At 55.4% G+C, this 17,280-nt stretch overlaps 1 protein-coding gene and 1 long non-coding RNA gene across 3 annotated transcripts in view; one reads left to right on the top strand and one right to left on the bottom strand.

Moving 5' to 3' along the window:
* Positions 1-6,901, bottom strand: part of EPHA2 (EPH receptor A2) — a 32,055-nt gene extending 25,154 nt beyond the window's left edge. Inside the window, exons 1-2 of the mRNA XM_031003244.3 lie at positions 6,625-6,901; positions 1,666-1,733 (exon numbers count right to left, since the gene is read on the bottom strand). Coding sequence (XP_030859104.1) covers positions 1,666-1,733; positions 6,625-6,709 — 153 coding nt within the window. The 5' untranslated portion in view covers positions 6,710-6,901. The remainder of the gene's footprint in view (positions 1-1,665; positions 1,734-6,624) is intronic.
* Positions 5,926-13,741, top strand: LOC134757823 (uncharacterized). 2 transcript variants are annotated; one of them, XR_010132353.1, is made up of 3 exons: positions 5,926-6,531; positions 7,769-7,977; positions 12,300-13,741. It is a non-coding gene; the product is annotated as an uncharacterized lncRNA (long non-coding RNA). The 2 variants fall into 2 exon arrangements; XR_010132351.1 differs by lacking the exon at positions 12,300-13,741 and adding an exon at positions 10,041-10,845.
* The last annotated feature ends 3,539 nt before the right edge of the window (positions 13,742-17,280 follow it).

Genomic DNA, 17,280 nt, shown 5'->3' with positions numbered 1-17,280 from the left:
CATAAGTGGCTGAGCTGGAATCTGGCCCCCGGTCTTTCTGGCACATGTCTGGAAGCCAAACCTCTCTATTAGGTTGTGAGCCTGCAGGTGGAGTCCAGGACTCCATGTGACCTCAGGTGGGTTATGCTCTCTAAGCCGCAATTTTCTCATCTGTACAATGGGAGCAAGACCCCCTACCTCACGGAATTGCTGTGAGGATAAAGGACAGAATGTCTACAATGGCTGAACACAGTGCTTGGCACAAGGTAATAGGCATACGGGCAGCCAGTATGATTATTGTTACTCTTGGTGTGTTGACAAACGCAGGAGTGGCATTAAGTCAAAAACAACGGATGATGCTCTCCGTCATTTAGAATTTGGCTTTGCAGCAGATGAACATGTTCCTCCCTCCCTGGATCACAACTCAGCCTTCTCCAGAAAGAATTCCCAGGTTAGGCTACAGTTGGGCCAGGTGCCCCCCGCCACCCAACTCCCAAAGTTGCCATGTTCCCTTTACCCTGTACCCCTTGCCATTTACCAAAGTGCACTTGGCACGGCACACGGGGACACCCACATCTGGGCTCCCACACGAGATTCTGAGCTCCTCAGCCAGGGTCTGCATCTAATTCACCTGTGTCCCTAGAGCCTGCCTGAGACAGAGTAGGTGCTCAGGGAAGCGTTTGTTGAATGAATAAACAAAAGAATGAATGAAAACACAGGGGAGGAGGACAGAGGCCCAGGCTATACTGTGTGGCACTGGCCAAGGCCCTACATGCCCTTGGGCCTCAGTTTCCCACTCTGTATAATGACTGGGTTGTATTAGGTGACCCGTGTTCCCTCCCAGCTAGACTTCCAGGATCCTAGAAACCTGCTCAGGGCTACACCCCAGCCAAGCCTGCCCAGAGCTAGGGTGACCAGGGACAAGAACTCGACTCATGCAGATCTGGCCAGCTCTGGGAACTATTCCAAGTAGACCCCGGGAGACAGCGCCCTTTCTCAGCTCAGGGTCCCAGGACAAACTCAGCAAGGGCCCATTGTATAGAGAGAGAAACTGAGGCCCCGAGAGCCACATCTTCCCCAAGATCACACAGCATTCACACACAGCCAGGGGAAGAACCCCCAGCCCCTGCCCCCATTCCTGGTCACATCAGGACGGCATAGAGGGGAAGACCTGGGTGAGAATGAGGCAGAGAAATGCAGCCCCCCACAGGAAGGGGAAGCAACAGCTGGAGGTGGGAAAGGGGCGGGCAGGAAGGAACTTGATCAGGTTTTCCTGTTCCCTGTCTCTTCTTCACCCCTCACCTCCTGGGCTGAGACCTCAAGACAGGGGGCATCTTTAACCCCTTCCCTCCCAAGAGGTGGATGGGTGGTGCCAGAGATCCCTCTGACTGTCAGCCCTTCTGGAACATGGAAGGCCCAGCTCTGCTAGGGCCTTCTCTGTCTCCCCAGTTCCCCCCACCTCTCAGGCTTACACCCACACCCTCGTACCTTCCCACGCCCATCCAGCCCTGGCCTGGGCCGGCTGACTCTGAGCCTGGTGTGAGAAGCTGGACCCTGAGCCTGAGACCTGGCTGAGCTGCTGAATTGAAGCCAGGCCCCACGCTCCCTGGGCCTCAGTTTCTCCATCTCTACAGGGGACCAGCAGCCCCATTCTCACACCCCTCCCCACCCCGAAGGCTTACATACCCCTTTGCCATACGGGTGTGTGAGCCAGCCGAGCTCCCCTCCAGCTGCAGCAAAGTCCAGCAGTACCACTGAAAGGGAGAAGGGAGAGGGGGTGAGCCTGGGGGTGTCTTCAGGAGTCAGACCATGGCAGGAAAGGTGAGGATCCCTCCAGGAACCCCAACTCTCAGAGAGAGCGAGAGGGACCCCACCACACAGGGTCACCATATCCAAGAAAATCATCCCTCGACTCATGAGGGAAACAGGCCCAGAAAAAGGATGGAACCCAGCTGAAGGCACACAGCAGGCTGGGGTCAGGACTGGGCCTCTAGTCTCCCAGGCCAGGATTCCAGCCATCCTGTCCCCCTCCGTTAGTCCCCAGCTGGGCAGAGCAGGCCAGGGAGCTCAGCCCGGCAGGAGAACAGCAGCTGGGCAGAGAGCTGGGCTGAGCAGGGTATTAAATGACACCACACCGCCCCTTCTGCTTCCTTGAACAAGGCCCTTCGGCAGCACTTCACGTGCATGTGGGCCTTGGGGACACTGGTGTCTGCTTCTGCCACATTCCCCCCAGCAGGAAACACACCAACCCCACTCAGGTCAGGTAGCACACACATATGCACCTATATGTACACGTGCATCTTGCGGTACTCCAAGAAGAGAGTGCTGTGAACAGGTGGGAACAGCTCCAGGGTGGAGGAGGGAAGAGGGTATCTGGAAACCGATCTTCTCACCACAAAAGCCACAGAGCAGGCAGGATAAAGCCCTGGACCCATAGGGCCCCTAAGAGGGGCCCAAAGATACACACAGCTGGTGAGGTCCCCTCCCTGGGAAAGTCAGTCCCACCACCCCTGCCCCTCACATCCTGACCACTGCCCTGCCAGGGGTGCCAGAGGTTCCTGGGGGATCAGGAATAAAAGCCCTTGTAGGGGACATTCTAGGCCCAGGGACCAGGTGTCAGGACCATCCTGTTCCCAGAGAGGCAACTGGAGCCTGGCGGAGGGATACACTCCCGGGGTCTTCCCTAGACCTAGTCCTGCCATTGGGCACCTCCCACTGATCCACCCCAGGTTCTCTGCCAGGCTCAGAGGCCATAGCCAAAACCTAAGACCCTAGGTACTGTCCCCACTCTATTTCCAAGTAAAGTCCAGGTAGCTGCCAATAAGTGCTACCCTCCCTAGAGGGTAAGGAGATAGGAGAAACTGGGGCATAGAACCTATGCAAGATGGATTCAGAGGGTAAAGCCCTAAAGCGGGGGTAAAGAAACCAAGTCAGTGCTTCCTTTGGGCCCTGGAGCATGAGGGATCTGCCTCAGAAGCCCCATTCCTCAAGGCCAGGACCGGAGAAGGACTCAAAGGGTGGACAGAGCTCCAGGCAGGCTGGGAGCAGGGATGGCCTGGTTTGTGGAGATGGGAGCTAGGCTCTGAGGGTGGTCTTGAGGACCGCCTCCTGAAGCGACATGGCCCTCCTACCTGGGCTGAAGGCTGCCAGCCTGGGGCGTGAAATGCTGCCACCCCCACTACTGACCGGGGCCAAACCTCTCTAGGAAGGGTCAGGCAGCCCAGACAGGCAAGAGGAAATCCGATGTGATACCGGCCCCATGACAGAGGCTGTGGGGATAGGGGAGGGTGGCTGGGGGCAGCGGGGTGGGCAGGGGCAGGGATTTGTTCAGACATGCCCAGGGCCGGGGCTTTGAAACTCACTAACCCCACTAGCAAATGGAATGTTCCAGCTACACAGGAAGGAATCTGGAGGCTCCTGATTTCAGCTGGGTGGGTAGAAGGACAAAGGTTCCTCACAGTCCTGCAGCCCCCCCTCAGATTGACAAGAGGCTGAGGTCTGTGCCCAAGTGAGAGGGCTCACCGCTACCAGGCTTCTGAAGGGTTAACCTGGCATGGAGGACCCTCCCTTTCCAGCCTAGGCCTGGCTCTACAAGTAGCACAGGGCTCAATCGGAGAAGAAAAGAAGCCCTCACACAGGAAGGAGCCCCCCCTGCAGGGGTTTCCAACCCCGGCCCCCTCCCAGGGAAATTCCCTCGAACCAACCACCAGGAACAGGAGGCGCCCAGCGCTGGGTCCCTCCGCCCTGACGCGGGCGCGGCTCTTTCCCCAGGTTCTTCCAGGGACAGAGGCTCCCGCTTCCCTGGAAAGGGTGGGAGCCTGGGAGCCCCTCGGCTGACCCAGATGGCTTCCTGGAGAGGCTTAGGCTAAGCAGAGCTTATCCATGAGCTCTCTATCCCCTTACCTTCCCATTTCTGGGGGGGAAAAAAAAAAGCAAAAAACACCTCCTTCTTTGCCATGAGTTCCACCGTAAGTGCCATCTTTGTGGGTCCACATTGCTCCACAGCTTCTTCCACAAATGCAGGACTGCCACCCACTCCTGGTCTCCAGTCCTTCTCCACAGCCTCCAAGGCTGTGGTTCCCTCCCCGCTGCCCCCATTCCTCTCTAACCAAGACTAGCTAATCCCTAAAGGAAGCAGGGAGGTGGGGACTCTGGGGGAAAACATGAAAGAAAAGGGGAAGGGGACAGAGGGCAGACTTGGCCCCGGTAGAACCAGAAACCAAGGACTTCCTGGCACTCTCCAGCCCTCTTCCCATCAGCAGCACCCCAGCTCAGCACCCCCTGCCACCCGCCCAGGCCCCTGCCCAGCTATGCCTGCTTCCCAGGAAAATCTAACATGACACCAACCACAAAGCAGGCAGGGCCTTGGCTCTGGCAGCCGAGAAGCGGGATGCTCAGGTCTGGTCCTCTGTCCAGAAGGCCCTGGTTGGCAAGGGCTCGGGCCTCCCTCAGTTTCCCCATTTGTAAAAAAGAGGGCAGATTCAGTGGCTGTTGATGACCTAACAGGAGCCACGTGGGCAACCAAGTATAGCCTAGGGGTGAGGTGGCAAGAAAGAAGTCTGAAGCAGCCTGGGGGTAGGTGAAAAAGGCACCTGTGTCCTCCTGCCTGCCCCCTAAGCCACCCCCAGGCAGACCCACCACATACAGCTTGATTCCCAGGAACTGAAACCAGCAGCTGCCAGCTAGGCCATCATGCCCACCCCCACCTAGGCACACTTCTCTAGGGACTCTTTCACGGGGACTCAGAGTTGAAGCAAAAATGTACCCCCACCCCAGTGCAATACACAAGCCTTTCCCCCTGCATCCCATGGGGGGTGTGGGGCTGGGGTTTAATCACACAGGCTGGGGAGAGGTGGACACAGGGGACAAGAACAAGGCAGCTCCAGGCTTCCAGGCCAGCTTGGGGACTGCAGCAGCAAAGCACCCGCCTAATCCCCCACCCCCCCATGGGCAGCCGAGGAGAAAGGCCTATAGTGATTCCAGCTGTCTCTCCCCTTCTCTCCAACCACAGTCCCCCAGGAAGGGGGAGGACCAAACGTTGGTGGGGCGGATATTGAGGGTGGCAGAAATCCTTGCCATGAGCTCCTCCTGCAACCAGAGGTCCCGGTTGAGACCCCAACCCGGGCCCTGTCACTCCAGAGACGGAGACAGGATGCCACCCCCAACACCTGCCACTGCCCAACGGCTCCAGATCTGGCCTCTTTTCCTCCCAACACAGAACAGCAAAACCTCCAAACCCAGTTTGGGAGTTAGAAAAAGAAGGAAACAGGCCGGGGGCGGTGGCTCATGCCTGTAATCCCAGCACTTTGGGAGGCCGCGGCGGGTGGATCACCTGAGGTCAGGAGTTCAGAATCAGCCTGGCCAACATGGTGAAACCTCGTCTCCCCTAAAAAATGCAAAAATTAGCCGCGCCTGGTGGCGGGCACCTGTAATCCCAGCTACTAGGGAGGCTGAGACAGGAGAATAGCTTGAACCCGGGAGGCGGAGGTTGCAGTGAGCCGAGATTGCGCCATTGCACTCAAGTCTGGGCGACAAGTGCGAAACTCCGTCTCAAAAAAAAAAAAAAAAAAAAAAAAAGAAGGAAACTTCTCACCGGCCCAAGTTTCCTCCCGGCTTCCCCCTTGTGGAGCCTGCGGAAACCTCGCTCTGCCCAGGCAGGAGGGGAAGCCTTGCCCTCACTGTTGGAAATTGAAGATGGCCTGGGCTGGGTGGACAGGAAGGTCCTCGGCCAGGGCAGGAGCCCCCATCCTCGCCGCGACCCTAGCGGAGGGACAACACCCCCACCACACACCCGCCGCGCCATGAGCAAAGTCTGCGGCCCCTCACTCGGCGCGGCTCCGGGAACACTGGGGCGGGGGTGGGTGATTCAGTCCCCCACCCCCGGGTGTCCTGACTCCCTGGTGGCCCTGGGCTGACAGCTCCACACCTTGGGAGGCCGCACCCCCACCTGCCGCATTTCCTCGTTCTGAGTCACCCTTGCTCAGAACGCTTGACTTTGGGACTTCCTGTCCGCACTCGCGGCCCCTAACCTGCCCCGGGAGCCCGGGAGTGCGGCTTGGGAAGGAGGAAAAGGAGTGTGTGAGCAGGGATTGGCCCGAACCTATCTCCACGCTCTCCCCCGGGACTGGAGGTGAAGGGGGGCGTGGAGAAAATCTCAGGGAACAGGGGCTTCGACAGGGGGCTCCCGCCCGCCCGAGCCCCCTCCCCAAAATGCGAGGCCTGCACAGTATGCCTTCTCCGCAAAACCCCGGCAAGCGGGTTAGTGAATTCAGGTCACTAAGAAGCTGAGCCCGCGGAAAGCTGCCCAAACACCCCCTTCTCTAGGGGACTCCCCACGCCCCCCGCCGGGACGCGTTCCTGAAGTCGCCGCCTGGACTGCAACCGCGTGGCCTGCGCCGCGTCCTCTTCTCCGCAGCCTCCGAGGCCCGTGCGACCAAGCTGAAACCGCTTATTCTCCGGAGCCCCTATGACCCCGGGTGGGGGCCAGGGCTCGCCTCGATCGCAGCCCGTGCGCCCTCCGGACTCCAGTTCGCCGGGACTGGGCGGCACCAGGTAGGTTTCCAAAGTTGCGCGCGTCAAGGAGCGCCCGGCTCTGGGGGGCACTGGGGCCCGGGGGCCAGGGGTCCAGACGCCGCGCGCACTCACCTTCCTTGCCCTGCGCCGCCGCGGCCGCGGCCAGCGCACAGCCCCACAGCAGGGCGAAGCAGGCGCGGGCTGCCTGGAGCTCCATGCCGCGCTTCTCGCTCTCGGTCCGATCCCCCCGAGCCCGGCTCCCGCACACCCGCACGCCTGCACGCCGGCCTCGGTGTCCGCTCCCGCCCGCCGGCCCGCGCGCAACTTCTGCCCCTCCTGCCCCGAGTCCTTAATGGAAGTTGGGTGAGAACCGACTCCTGTTCATTCATGCCCTGCGTGACGTCACCAACGCCCGCCCTCAGGAATGTCTTTAAAGGGGCCGGGCTGGTACCCGGAGGAGAGGGAGGGGAAGTCCGGAGGGGTTTGGAGGAGGACCTTGGGGCCCTCTGGACTCGCGGGCTCCCCGCAGTCCTTCCAAAGTTTGAGCGTCTCAAAGCGCCAGCGCCCCTATGGGTTAGCCCCCAGGGATCTCTGAGCCTGGTATCCTCGGTGCAAACGTTTAATGGTTTTGCGCTGAGCCATACCCATTCTGCCCTTCACCTCTGAGACTGAGCTCAATGCCCCTGAGCTCAACGCTGGCCTGAAGGCCTGAGCTGAAATGGATTGGGGGTCCAATAAGCAGTTGCCTCCTAAGCAGCAGGCCTGGGAGAGTGGCCCAGAAATAGACCTGGATGCCCTCCTTCCTAAAACCCTTGAAGAGTATACCAAGCTGCTGATGGTCAAAAAGAGTATCTCTGTTCAGAAGCCTCTAAGCCTACTATGATCTGAGAATAGGTTCATTTCCTCTGGGAATGGATCAGACATGCACTATCTTATTTATTAATAATTCTCATCTGGGAGGCAGGGGTCATCATCCCCATGTTACAGAAGAGGAAACTGAGGCTCCAAGAGCAGAAACAACATGCCCAAAGGGTGTACAGCTCACGGGTAGTAGAAGCAGGATTTGAATCCTGGTGGTCTCTGCTTGAACCACTGCTTCTTTTTGGGGAAGGGGGCAAGGGGCTGCTGTGCATAGCACCCCTGGCCCCCGACCCTGGCATGGCAGGATGGGTTGATAGGTTTTGACAGTTTGGAGGACACCTGCCTACCACCTGCCCCTTGATAAGGCCTCTTCACAAAACTTCCTCAGACATGAGCTCATCTCCCTTCCTGACAGAAGCGGCTAGTGTGAATGAAACAAACGGGAAATTTGCTCTGGCCCGCCTGCCCAGCCACCCACGGCTGCCTGTTGGCCAATCACCATTTGACCAGTCCAGGAAGAGCAACTGTGGCAGGCCTGATTTCCTGGGAGGCCCCAGACTCCCTTTGCCTACCTCTTCCTCTCTGACCCCATCCTCGCTTTGATGCCCGGGACATGCTACCCAGGTACCTGGGTCTTCTCTGCCGGATGTGGACATCTTGGCCTCTCGCCTTGGTGCCTACTCTTGGGAAGCGGGTCCAGACATCTCTCCTGCAGGAGGAGAGGAAGGGTTAATTACAGGCATTGGGGTTAATTAAAGCCTTTGACCAAGAGGATGGGAGGAGAGCCTTGGTCCTCTGAGAGCCTGTGTGTGTGCAAGTGCCTGTGAGAATAAGTGCATGTGTATGAGGGTGTGAGATTTTGTTGAATGTGCATTCATGTGTGTAGACATGAGAGTGTTGATGTATGTATGACTGTGTGTGAGTGTGTGTATGGACATAAGTGTTGTATGTGACTGGGCACGGTGGCTCAGGCCTGTAATCCCAGCACTTTGGGAGGCCAAGGCAGGCAGATCATTTGAGGTCAGGAGCTCCAGACATGCCTGGCCAACATGGTGAAACCCCGTCTACTACTAAAAATACAAAAAAATTAGCTGGGCGTGGTGCCACTCACCTGTAATCCCATCTACTAAGGAGGCTAAGGCAGGAGAATCACTTGAACCCCAGAGGCAGAGATTGCAGTGAGCCGAGATTGCGCCACTCACTGCACTCCAGCCTGGGCCAGCAAAACTCTGTCTCACAAAAAAAAAAAAAAAAGTGTTGGTATATGTGTGTATGAGTGTGTGTGCACGGGCATGAGAGGATTTGGGTATGAGTGTGTGTCTGTGTGTGTTTGAATGTGTGGATTGTGTGGATGTGTCTAGATGTGTGTATGAGTGTGCATGTGGGTGTGAGAGATTTGTGTATGAGTGCATGTGAGTGTGGATTTGTGTATGCATGTATTTGTGAGTGTGCCATACTTCGCAGTAGATGTGGAGTCAGCCCGTGAGTTTCTGAACAAGTTATTTCACTTTTCTGAGCCTCAGTTTTCTCCTGGAAAGATGTAAAGCCTATTTCGGAGAGTTACTGTAAAGATCAAATAAAGTCATGCATGTAAACCACAGGGGCCAGGACTACAGAAAGCACGCATGAAATCTCAGCTGTTACTGGGTTACATGCGGTTCAGCAACAGGAAGCCACATCCGTGGAGAGCAGGGCATGTGTTGTGCCCAGGGCTCTGTGGACAGGCACATGGGGTGTGTGGATGAGTGTGAGCATGTGTGTAGTACGTGGTTTGGATAAGTGTTTTGCATGTTGTATTGGAGCCTCTGGGCTAGGGACACTGGTGTGTGTAAGACTCCATGTGAGTTGTGTGGAAGCCACTGCTTGTACATGTGTGTTACATGCCACTTGCAGGCTCCATCAGATGTGTCACTAGAGGACACACTGCAGGAGGACAGGGATGTTTGTAGAAAACAGACAGTGCCTGGGCCAGGCACGGTGGCTCACGCCTGTAATCCCAGCACTTTGGGAGGCCGAGGCAGATAGATCACTTGAGGTCAGGAGTTTGAGACCAAGCTTGTCATCATGGTGAAACCCCATCTCTACTAAAAATACAAAAATTAGCCGGGCGTGGTGGCACATGCCTGTAATCCCAGCTGCTCGAGTTGGAGGCAGGAAAGTCGCTTGAACCCAGGAGGTGGAGGTTGCAGTGAGCGGAGACCGCGGCGCTGCACTCCAGCCTGGGTGACAGAGCGAGAGCCAAAAACAAAAAAAGAAAACAGATAGTGCCTGATACATACTAGATATTCAGCAAGCCTCCGCTGAATGAATGAACTAATGAGTGAATGACAGTGTTGCGAGTTCTGTATTGCGTGAAAGTCTCTGTGTGTAGTGTTGGTTGGTCCTTCCGGTGGCAAGTGTGGGTTTCCATGTGTGGCCTCAAAAGGTTGGATCCAAGCACACGCACATGGCAGGGGTGCAGGCAGGCCCTGATGGCTGTGGGGCGTGTGCCCAGCAGTATGTGCACAAGTTGGGGGCTGAGAGCATAGGGCAGGGTGTCGCTCATCTGCAGCATGTGACGTGAGCAGAGGCCTATGGAAAGGAGTGGTATGTCAGGCGGTGGCAAGAGGGTGTTCCACCTGGCTTTTCCCTGGCTTTTAGTCACCCATCTAATGACACACCCTTCCCTCTTTTCCTGTCCGACTCAGAGTCTTTCCCGCTCTAGGTGACTGGGTGCTAAGGAGGAAAGTTCTTCAGCGAGTCTTATAAAGCGGCACCAAAACGTGGTATTTATAGTGACATAATCAGCCCTAATGGAGATGGAATTACCCCATAAAGGCCCCAAGGAGCCCTCAGGGCCTCAGCGCCACTGCAGCAGACAAGGCTCCTGTACAGGCAGGTGGAGCCCGAGTGAGTGTGTGTTTGTGTGTGACTGCCTCTCCTGCCAATCCCTGCCTCCGGCCCACCAGCGTGCTTAGGGGCCCACCTTTGCTAGGACTTAGCTGGGGCTGGGGACTGGGGGCAAGGAGATGACAAAGGTGAATGCTGAAGCCATGGCCTCACTTACCCCACCTTTGATCTGTGCCTGCCTTCGGCCAAGAGCATCAGAAAAAAAATAACGCGGCCTGGGCAATACAGTGAGACCCCATCTCTACAAAAGAAAAAAGAAAAAAAATTAGCTGGGCATGGTGGTGAGCACCCGTGGTCTCAGCTACTCGGGCGGCTGAGGAAGGAGGATTGCCTGAGCCTAGGAGGTCAAGGCTGCTATGAGCCGTGATTGCACCACTGCACTCCAGCCTAGGCAACCAAGTGAGACCCTGTTTCAAAACAAAATTTTTTTAAAAAAAGAAAAGCAAAGAAAAAAATTGTAGCCAATACTTATGAAGCACTACTATGTGCCAGGCCCAGTTCTAGGCACTTATCTGTACTGATCCACTTAGTTCTCATGACACCTTCAGGGAGGTGGCCACTGCTCCTGCCCACATTTTGCAGAAGAGCAAATTTAGAAGTAAAATTTGGAGCTGGCATTCTGGCCCAGACAGGCTAGATCCAGCGCGCACTCTCATGGGTACCTGTCTCAACCATTGCCTCTGAATTCCACTGAACCTGGAGAGCAGTCCCCCGTCCTGGAATGTGCCAACTCTCCGCAGCTGGGATCTTTAAGGTCAGTCTAATTCCTACCTCTTGGGTGAAACCCCCAGGGAACAGGCCCCCCCCTAGAGCCCCAGGGGCCTCCATGCTACATGCCTACCAGGACCCTGCTCTCAGCCAACTGAATTCTTTTTTGTTTTTCAAAGCCTCTGAACTATCTTCTCAACTAGACTGTAAATCCCTCAGAGGCAGGGTATGAATCCAGCAACAGGTAGAACAGTTCCTCACACATTCTGCTCAATAGATGCTAATTTTTTTTTTTTTTTTTTTGAGACAAGAGTCTTTCTCTGTCCCCCAGGCTGGAGTGCAGTGGCGCAATCTCAGCTCACTGCAACCTCCACCTCCCGGGTTCAAGTGATTCTCCTGCCTCAGCCTTCCTGAGTAGCTGGGATTACAGGTGCACGCCACCACACCTGGCTAATTTTTGTATTTTTAGTAGAGACAGGGTTTCACCATGTTGGTCAGGCTGGTCTCGAACTCCTGACCTCGTGATCCGCCCTCCTCGGCCTCCTAAAGTGCTGGGATTACAGGCGTAAACCACTGTGCTTGGCCTTAGATGCTCACATTTGATGGTGACATTCTAAACTAGTTTCCTCCATTCATTTCCTTTTTTTTAGACGGAGTCTTGCTCTTTCGCCGAGGCTGGAATGCAGTGGCGCAATCTCGGCTCACTGCAACCTCCACCTCCCGGGTTCAAGGGATTCTTCTGCCTCAGCCTCCCTAGTTGCTGGGATTACGGCACACACCACCATGCCCAGTTAATTTTTGTATTTTTTAGTGGAGATGGGGTTTCACCATGTTGGCCAGGCTGGTCTTGAACCTCTGACCTCAAGTGATCCTCCCACCTCGGCCTCCCAAAGTGCTGGGATTACAGGCGTGAGCCAGCATGCCCAGCCCCCTCCATTCATTTCTTTTTTTTATTTTTTATTTATTTATTTTTTAGACAGAGTCTCCTTCTGTTGCCAGGCTGGAGTGCAGAGGTTCGATCTCAGCTCACTGCAACCTCCACCTCCTGGGTTCAAGTGATTCTCCTGCCTCAGCCTCCCGAGTAGCTGGGACTACAGGCACGCGCCACCACGCCCAGATTTTTGTATTTTTAGTAGAGACGGGGTTTCAGCATGTTAGCCAGGATGGTCTCGATCACCCTCCCAAAGTGCTGGGATTACAGGCATGAGCCACCACACCCAGACCCCTCTGTTCATTTCAATCCACATTTCTTGAAGGCCTGCTCTATGCCAGGCCACTTCACCTCTGTAAACTCATTTACTCCTCTCTAGCCCTGGAGGGAAAAGCTAATATTGCCTCCATTTTTGCAGAAACAACGTGAGGCTCAGAGAGAAGAAATGGCTAAAATTACACAGCTGGTACATGGCAGAGGTGGAACTAAAAAGTTAAGTGTGTCTACCCCAGAGCCGAGTAGACCTGCTCTTTTTTGAACACATCCTGGGCTTTCATGCCTTTATCCCAGCTGTGCCCTCTCCCTGGATGCCCCTTCCATCTGGGCAGCTCCTACTAGACCTGCCTTGGCATACATAACACAGGAGAACGGATTGCCAAAGGGTAGGAGAGTGCCTGGTCTATAGTGTGCGCCCAACACAGATTTGGTGAATGAATGAACACTGGGTCCAGCAGACCTGGATTCTTCCATGTAACCCACTGTGTGGCCTTCGTGGAGCCATGCGGGTGCAATAATCCTGGTTTCCACCCTTCAGGGCTGCTGCTGGGACTCAGTGAGATCATCATGTATCTAATGCCCTTCGCTCAGTGCTGGGCACACATTGAATGCGCATTGAATCTTAGCTATTGCTACCTGTACAATCAATCAAAAGTCACTTCTGAAGAACAGACGGGGCTCCCCCAGGCCAAATAAATAATTCCTCTCGGGACAAACCCCAGCTCTCACTCCCTCCTCTTTAGGCAGGGGGCTCCCTGAAGGACAGAGGCCCGGTTTTATTCCATCTTGCCGTCCCCCATGGTGCCGGGCATACAGTGGTGCCCAGTAAACGTGTGTGTTGCACAAACATGCGGTAACTAGGGCCCCATCTTTTTCAAAAGAACACACTCCCCAGGTGCAGCCGCAAAGAGAGACTGTTCAGCTGTTCAGGTGAGGTTTTGGGGTGAAACTCGTCTGAATAAAAGTTTTGCTGAACACAGCCTCACCCCCAACAAGGAGGCAATTTGAGGTGGGGGTGGGGAGACTTAAATGTGGGCTCCCGGGTTTTAAAGGGGGTAGCGCGGGAGGAAGCCCCCCAATAATTGCGGGGCTTCCCCCACCCCCAGAGCTGGATTAGAGGCTGCGCCGCTTCCTTTGGGGCTCGCTCGCGCTTCCTGGGAGCCTTTGATGTGGGTTCTTGGTAAATCCTGCCCGCGGGGCCTGGATGCGGGCGGAGCCTCCGGGCAGGGCGGGGCCTCAGCCTGGGGCCGCATTGGGGAGGCGGCCACCCGGTAGCTTGGGCGGGTTCCGCCCACCTCCCGCCTGTATTTACAGCCCCCTTCCAACATCCCCGACTCCCTGAGGGCGCCCCTCATTCTGCTCGGCCTTGCCTTCCCCATTCAGCCACATCCTCCTCTCTCCCAACTCAGCTTCGACCCCCAAAGCCTTTCCCTGACCATCGGAACCACAGGCTTTTCTCCGGCCTCTGAGTGCCAGTCTTCAACTAGTTGTCTTTTAAAAAATCAAAAAGCATCTCATCCTACGGGATGTGTGTGAAAAAATAAAAATAAAATAAAGAAAAAGCGGGCCGGGCGCGGGAGCTCACGCCTGTAATCCCAGCACTTTGGGAGGCCTAGGCGTGCGGATCACCTGCAGTCAGGAGTTCGAGACCAGCTTGACCAAACTAGAGAAACTCCCTCTCTACTGAAAATACGAAATTAGCCGCGCATGGTGGCGCATGTCTGTAATCCCAGCTACTCTGGAGGCTGAGGCAGGGGAATCTCTGGAACCTGGGAGGTGGAGGTTGCAGTGAGCCGAGATAGCGTCATTGCACTCTTGCCTGGGCAATAACAAGAGCGAAGCTCCATCTCAAAAAAAAAAAGAAAAAAAGAAAAAAAGAAAAAGATAGCCCATCGCTCCTCCATTGCAGCCCCAAAGGCTGTCAGCTGAATGGAAGGTGCTTCATCACGACCTTTGGGATAAGTAAATTTGAAGTAATAGAAATAGCCAGCTGGGCGCGGTGGCTCATGCCTGTAATCCCAGCACTTTGGGAGGCTGAGGCGGGCAGATCACCTGAAGTTAGGAGCTCGAGACCAGTCTGGCCAACATGGTGAAACCCCATCTCTACTAAAAATAATTAGCCAGGCGAGGTGGCGTGCACCTGTAATCCCAGCTACTCAGGAGGCTGAGGCAGGAGAATAGCTTGAACCCGGGAGGCAGAGGTTGCAGTGAGCTGAGATCGCGCCATTGCACTCCAGTGAGCCGAGATCGCACCATTGCACTCCAGCCTGGGCAACAAGGGCGAAACTCCATCTCAAAAAAAATTTTTTTTTTGAAAAATAGGCCAGGCCTGCCTCAGTGCTCTTACACGTACTGTCCCCCTCTGCCTGGATCACTTTGTGCCCCTGCCCCCAAATGTTCAGGGCTGGCTCCCTCGCCTCCTTCAGATCTCTGTTTGAAGTTCAGCTCATGTCTGCCACATGTCCTAACCACCGTATTTAAAATAGCAGCCTCAGGCCGGGTGCGGTGGCTCATGTCTGTAATCCCAGCACTTTGGGAGGCCGAAGCAGGCAGATCACCTGAGGTTGGGAGTTCGAGACCAGCCTGACCAACATGGAGAAACCACATCTCTACTAAAAATACAAAATTAGCCGGGCGTGGTGGAGCATGCCTGTAACCCCAGCGACTCTGTCTAAATAAAATAAAATAAAATAAAATAAAATAATAAAATAAAATAAAATAAAAAAATAAAAAATAGCAGCCTCTCACCCCACTCCACCTCTGGACTCCCTGTCCCCCTTCCTTGCTGTATTTTTCTCCATAGCAATTACCACCACCAGCTGCCACACTCCAGAGATTACCGTTCATTTGTCTATTGTCTGTCTCCCCCTGCTCACACCACCCCCATTCGTGTGTGAGCTCCAGGAGAAGGTCCGGGGTTGCTGCTGCTCTGTGAGTTGTGAACCGTCCCCACCCCCTAGTCTGTCCTACAAATTTGTTAAATGAATGAGCAAATAAACATGGTGGCTTCCCAGCTGACCAGTGATGAAAGCTTACACTGCGTGATCTAGGCTAGTCACTGCTGTCTTTCCCTCCCTCTCCTCATCAGTGCATTGAGAGATGACAGTAGCTCGGCCTCTTAGAGCAGTATGACGATGGCACAAGTTACTATTTGCCAAGCACAGAGCATGACGTCATGCCCAGAGGCCCAGGATACAATCCAGAGACAATGACAAATGGGGGATTCCCGCTCCTGCAGAAGGTGGGGCGACTGGTGCCCAGGGGCCCCCAGGAAGTGCCCTTACCTGACTCCCAGGATCCTCCTCTGTGACCCTGGGGCCTTCCAACCTGCCAGGTACTTTTCCTATATTATCTTATTTTATCCTCCCAATAGTCTCTGTGAGTAGCACACTCCCCATTTCACAGACAAGGAAACTGAGGCTTACACAAGTGAAGTGACCTGCTCGACGTTGCACAAGGAAGTGGCAAAGTCAGGCTCTGAATCCAAGCCGTTGGGCTCTAAAGGCCCTGATGCCACTCAGCTAACCACGTGGCCTCTGGACATCACTGCCATCTTTTCTCTACCCTCCTCTCCTCCTTGCACTGTGTCCTGAGGGTCAGCCTGACAACCCGTGTCCCCTGGGCAGATGTGCAGAGGAAGATCAAGTTGTCGTTGGCCAGGGGCTGAGGGCAAATTTCTGGCTTCCCACGGCCACCACTTACTGGGAGTTTCGGATGAGGTGCTTCACTGCCCTGAGCTCTTCTTCCGGGTCAAGTGGGGATAAAAATAAAACAATACCCACCTTGTGGGAAGACATGGGAGCCTGAAAAACCTGGCAACGTGCCTGGCACATGGCAAGTACTCCGTAAATGTCAGCTAGGATTATTTTTATCATTGACACCATATTTGGGGGCCCCAGGCTGGCAGAGTACCTGCCAGGTGTCACCCCCTTCCTGAGTCCTGACAGTTTGGCTGCAGGCCTGGGTGGAGGCTTGGAAGGAAGAAGGGAGGAAAGGAGGAAGGGAGGAAGGGGTCAGGGAAGCCCCTCTGTTTGTTTTCTGTCTCTGAGAACCTCCCAGTCTGACTCTAGCCCCTTCCCCTCCCTGCAGGCACTAACACACAAGTCCCCCATTCACTAGAAATCTGTCCCAGGCCCCCTGGCTGCCATGCTCCCTGGATAAACCCACCAGGATGCCCTCAGCCCCTGAGGGAAGAGGAGAGAGCTTACACTCCTCCAGGCCCCTATTTCCACGCCCATCACCAGGCCTGGGCCCTCACAATGCTACACACACACCAGGAAGTGCCAGGAACACAGCCACGCCAGAGCTCTCACGGATGCCTGTGCACACACACACACACACACACACCTGTCCAGGCAAACTCGCATACACTTTCCTAATGGCCAGGTCTCAGGGGCTCTGTAGGGACCACCTTGGGACAGGACATGGTCTTCCCTCCCCCATTCCCATTCCCCTTCCTGCCCTGTTTCCCTCTGTCTGTCCATCCATCTTCATCAACCAGTCCCAGTGGGCCCCTGCTCACTCCCTCACTGTTTCCCCTCCATCCGTCTGCCCATCCGTCCGTCCACACATGGGTCCATCTGTCTGTCGCCTGCCTGTAGCTAGCCCTGCAGTGAGCAGTCTATCCCTACCCAGCCCTGTCCATCACTTCTGCCACAACACCCCTGCAAGACCCTGTCCCTGTCCTCAGCAGGGTCTCTCATCATTTCTCTAGAACCCACCCATCTATCCCCCCACCCCTTCAGCTGTGTCCTTCATCTGTCAATCTGTCCATCCATCCATCCATCCATCCATCCATCCATCCTTCCTTCCTTCCTTCCTTCCCACCTTGGCCCAGCCCCTCTCAGCCCCCTCTGCATCCCATCCATCACTTCTCAGACAGCCCTCCCCAGCCAGGTAGTCACCTCCTAGCAGCTCCATCTGTCTGTCTGTCTACCAACCCATCCATCCATCTGTCTGCCAGCCCATCCATCATGCCACAGGCCACTTGTCCATTCTTTCCACCGTTCACATGTTCCCTAGTTGGGCTCCTGTGGTATCCCCCAGCCAGCGCAGTGTAGGTGGGGGGCGTGTGTTCACGTCAGTAGATATGTCTGTGGCCGCCAGCATGCCTTGTGCTGAGC

The sequence above is a fragment of the Gorilla gorilla genome, chromosome 1 (genome assembly GCF_029281585.2).
Source record: "Gorilla gorilla gorilla isolate KB3781 chromosome 1, NHGRI_mGorGor1-v2.1_pri, whole genome shotgun sequence".
NCBI lineage: Eukaryota > Metazoa > Chordata > Mammalia > Primates > Hominidae > Gorilla > Gorilla gorilla.
The sequence above is the reverse complement of the archived record's forward strand: the minus strand, read 5'-3'. Positions and strand labels throughout refer to the sequence as shown.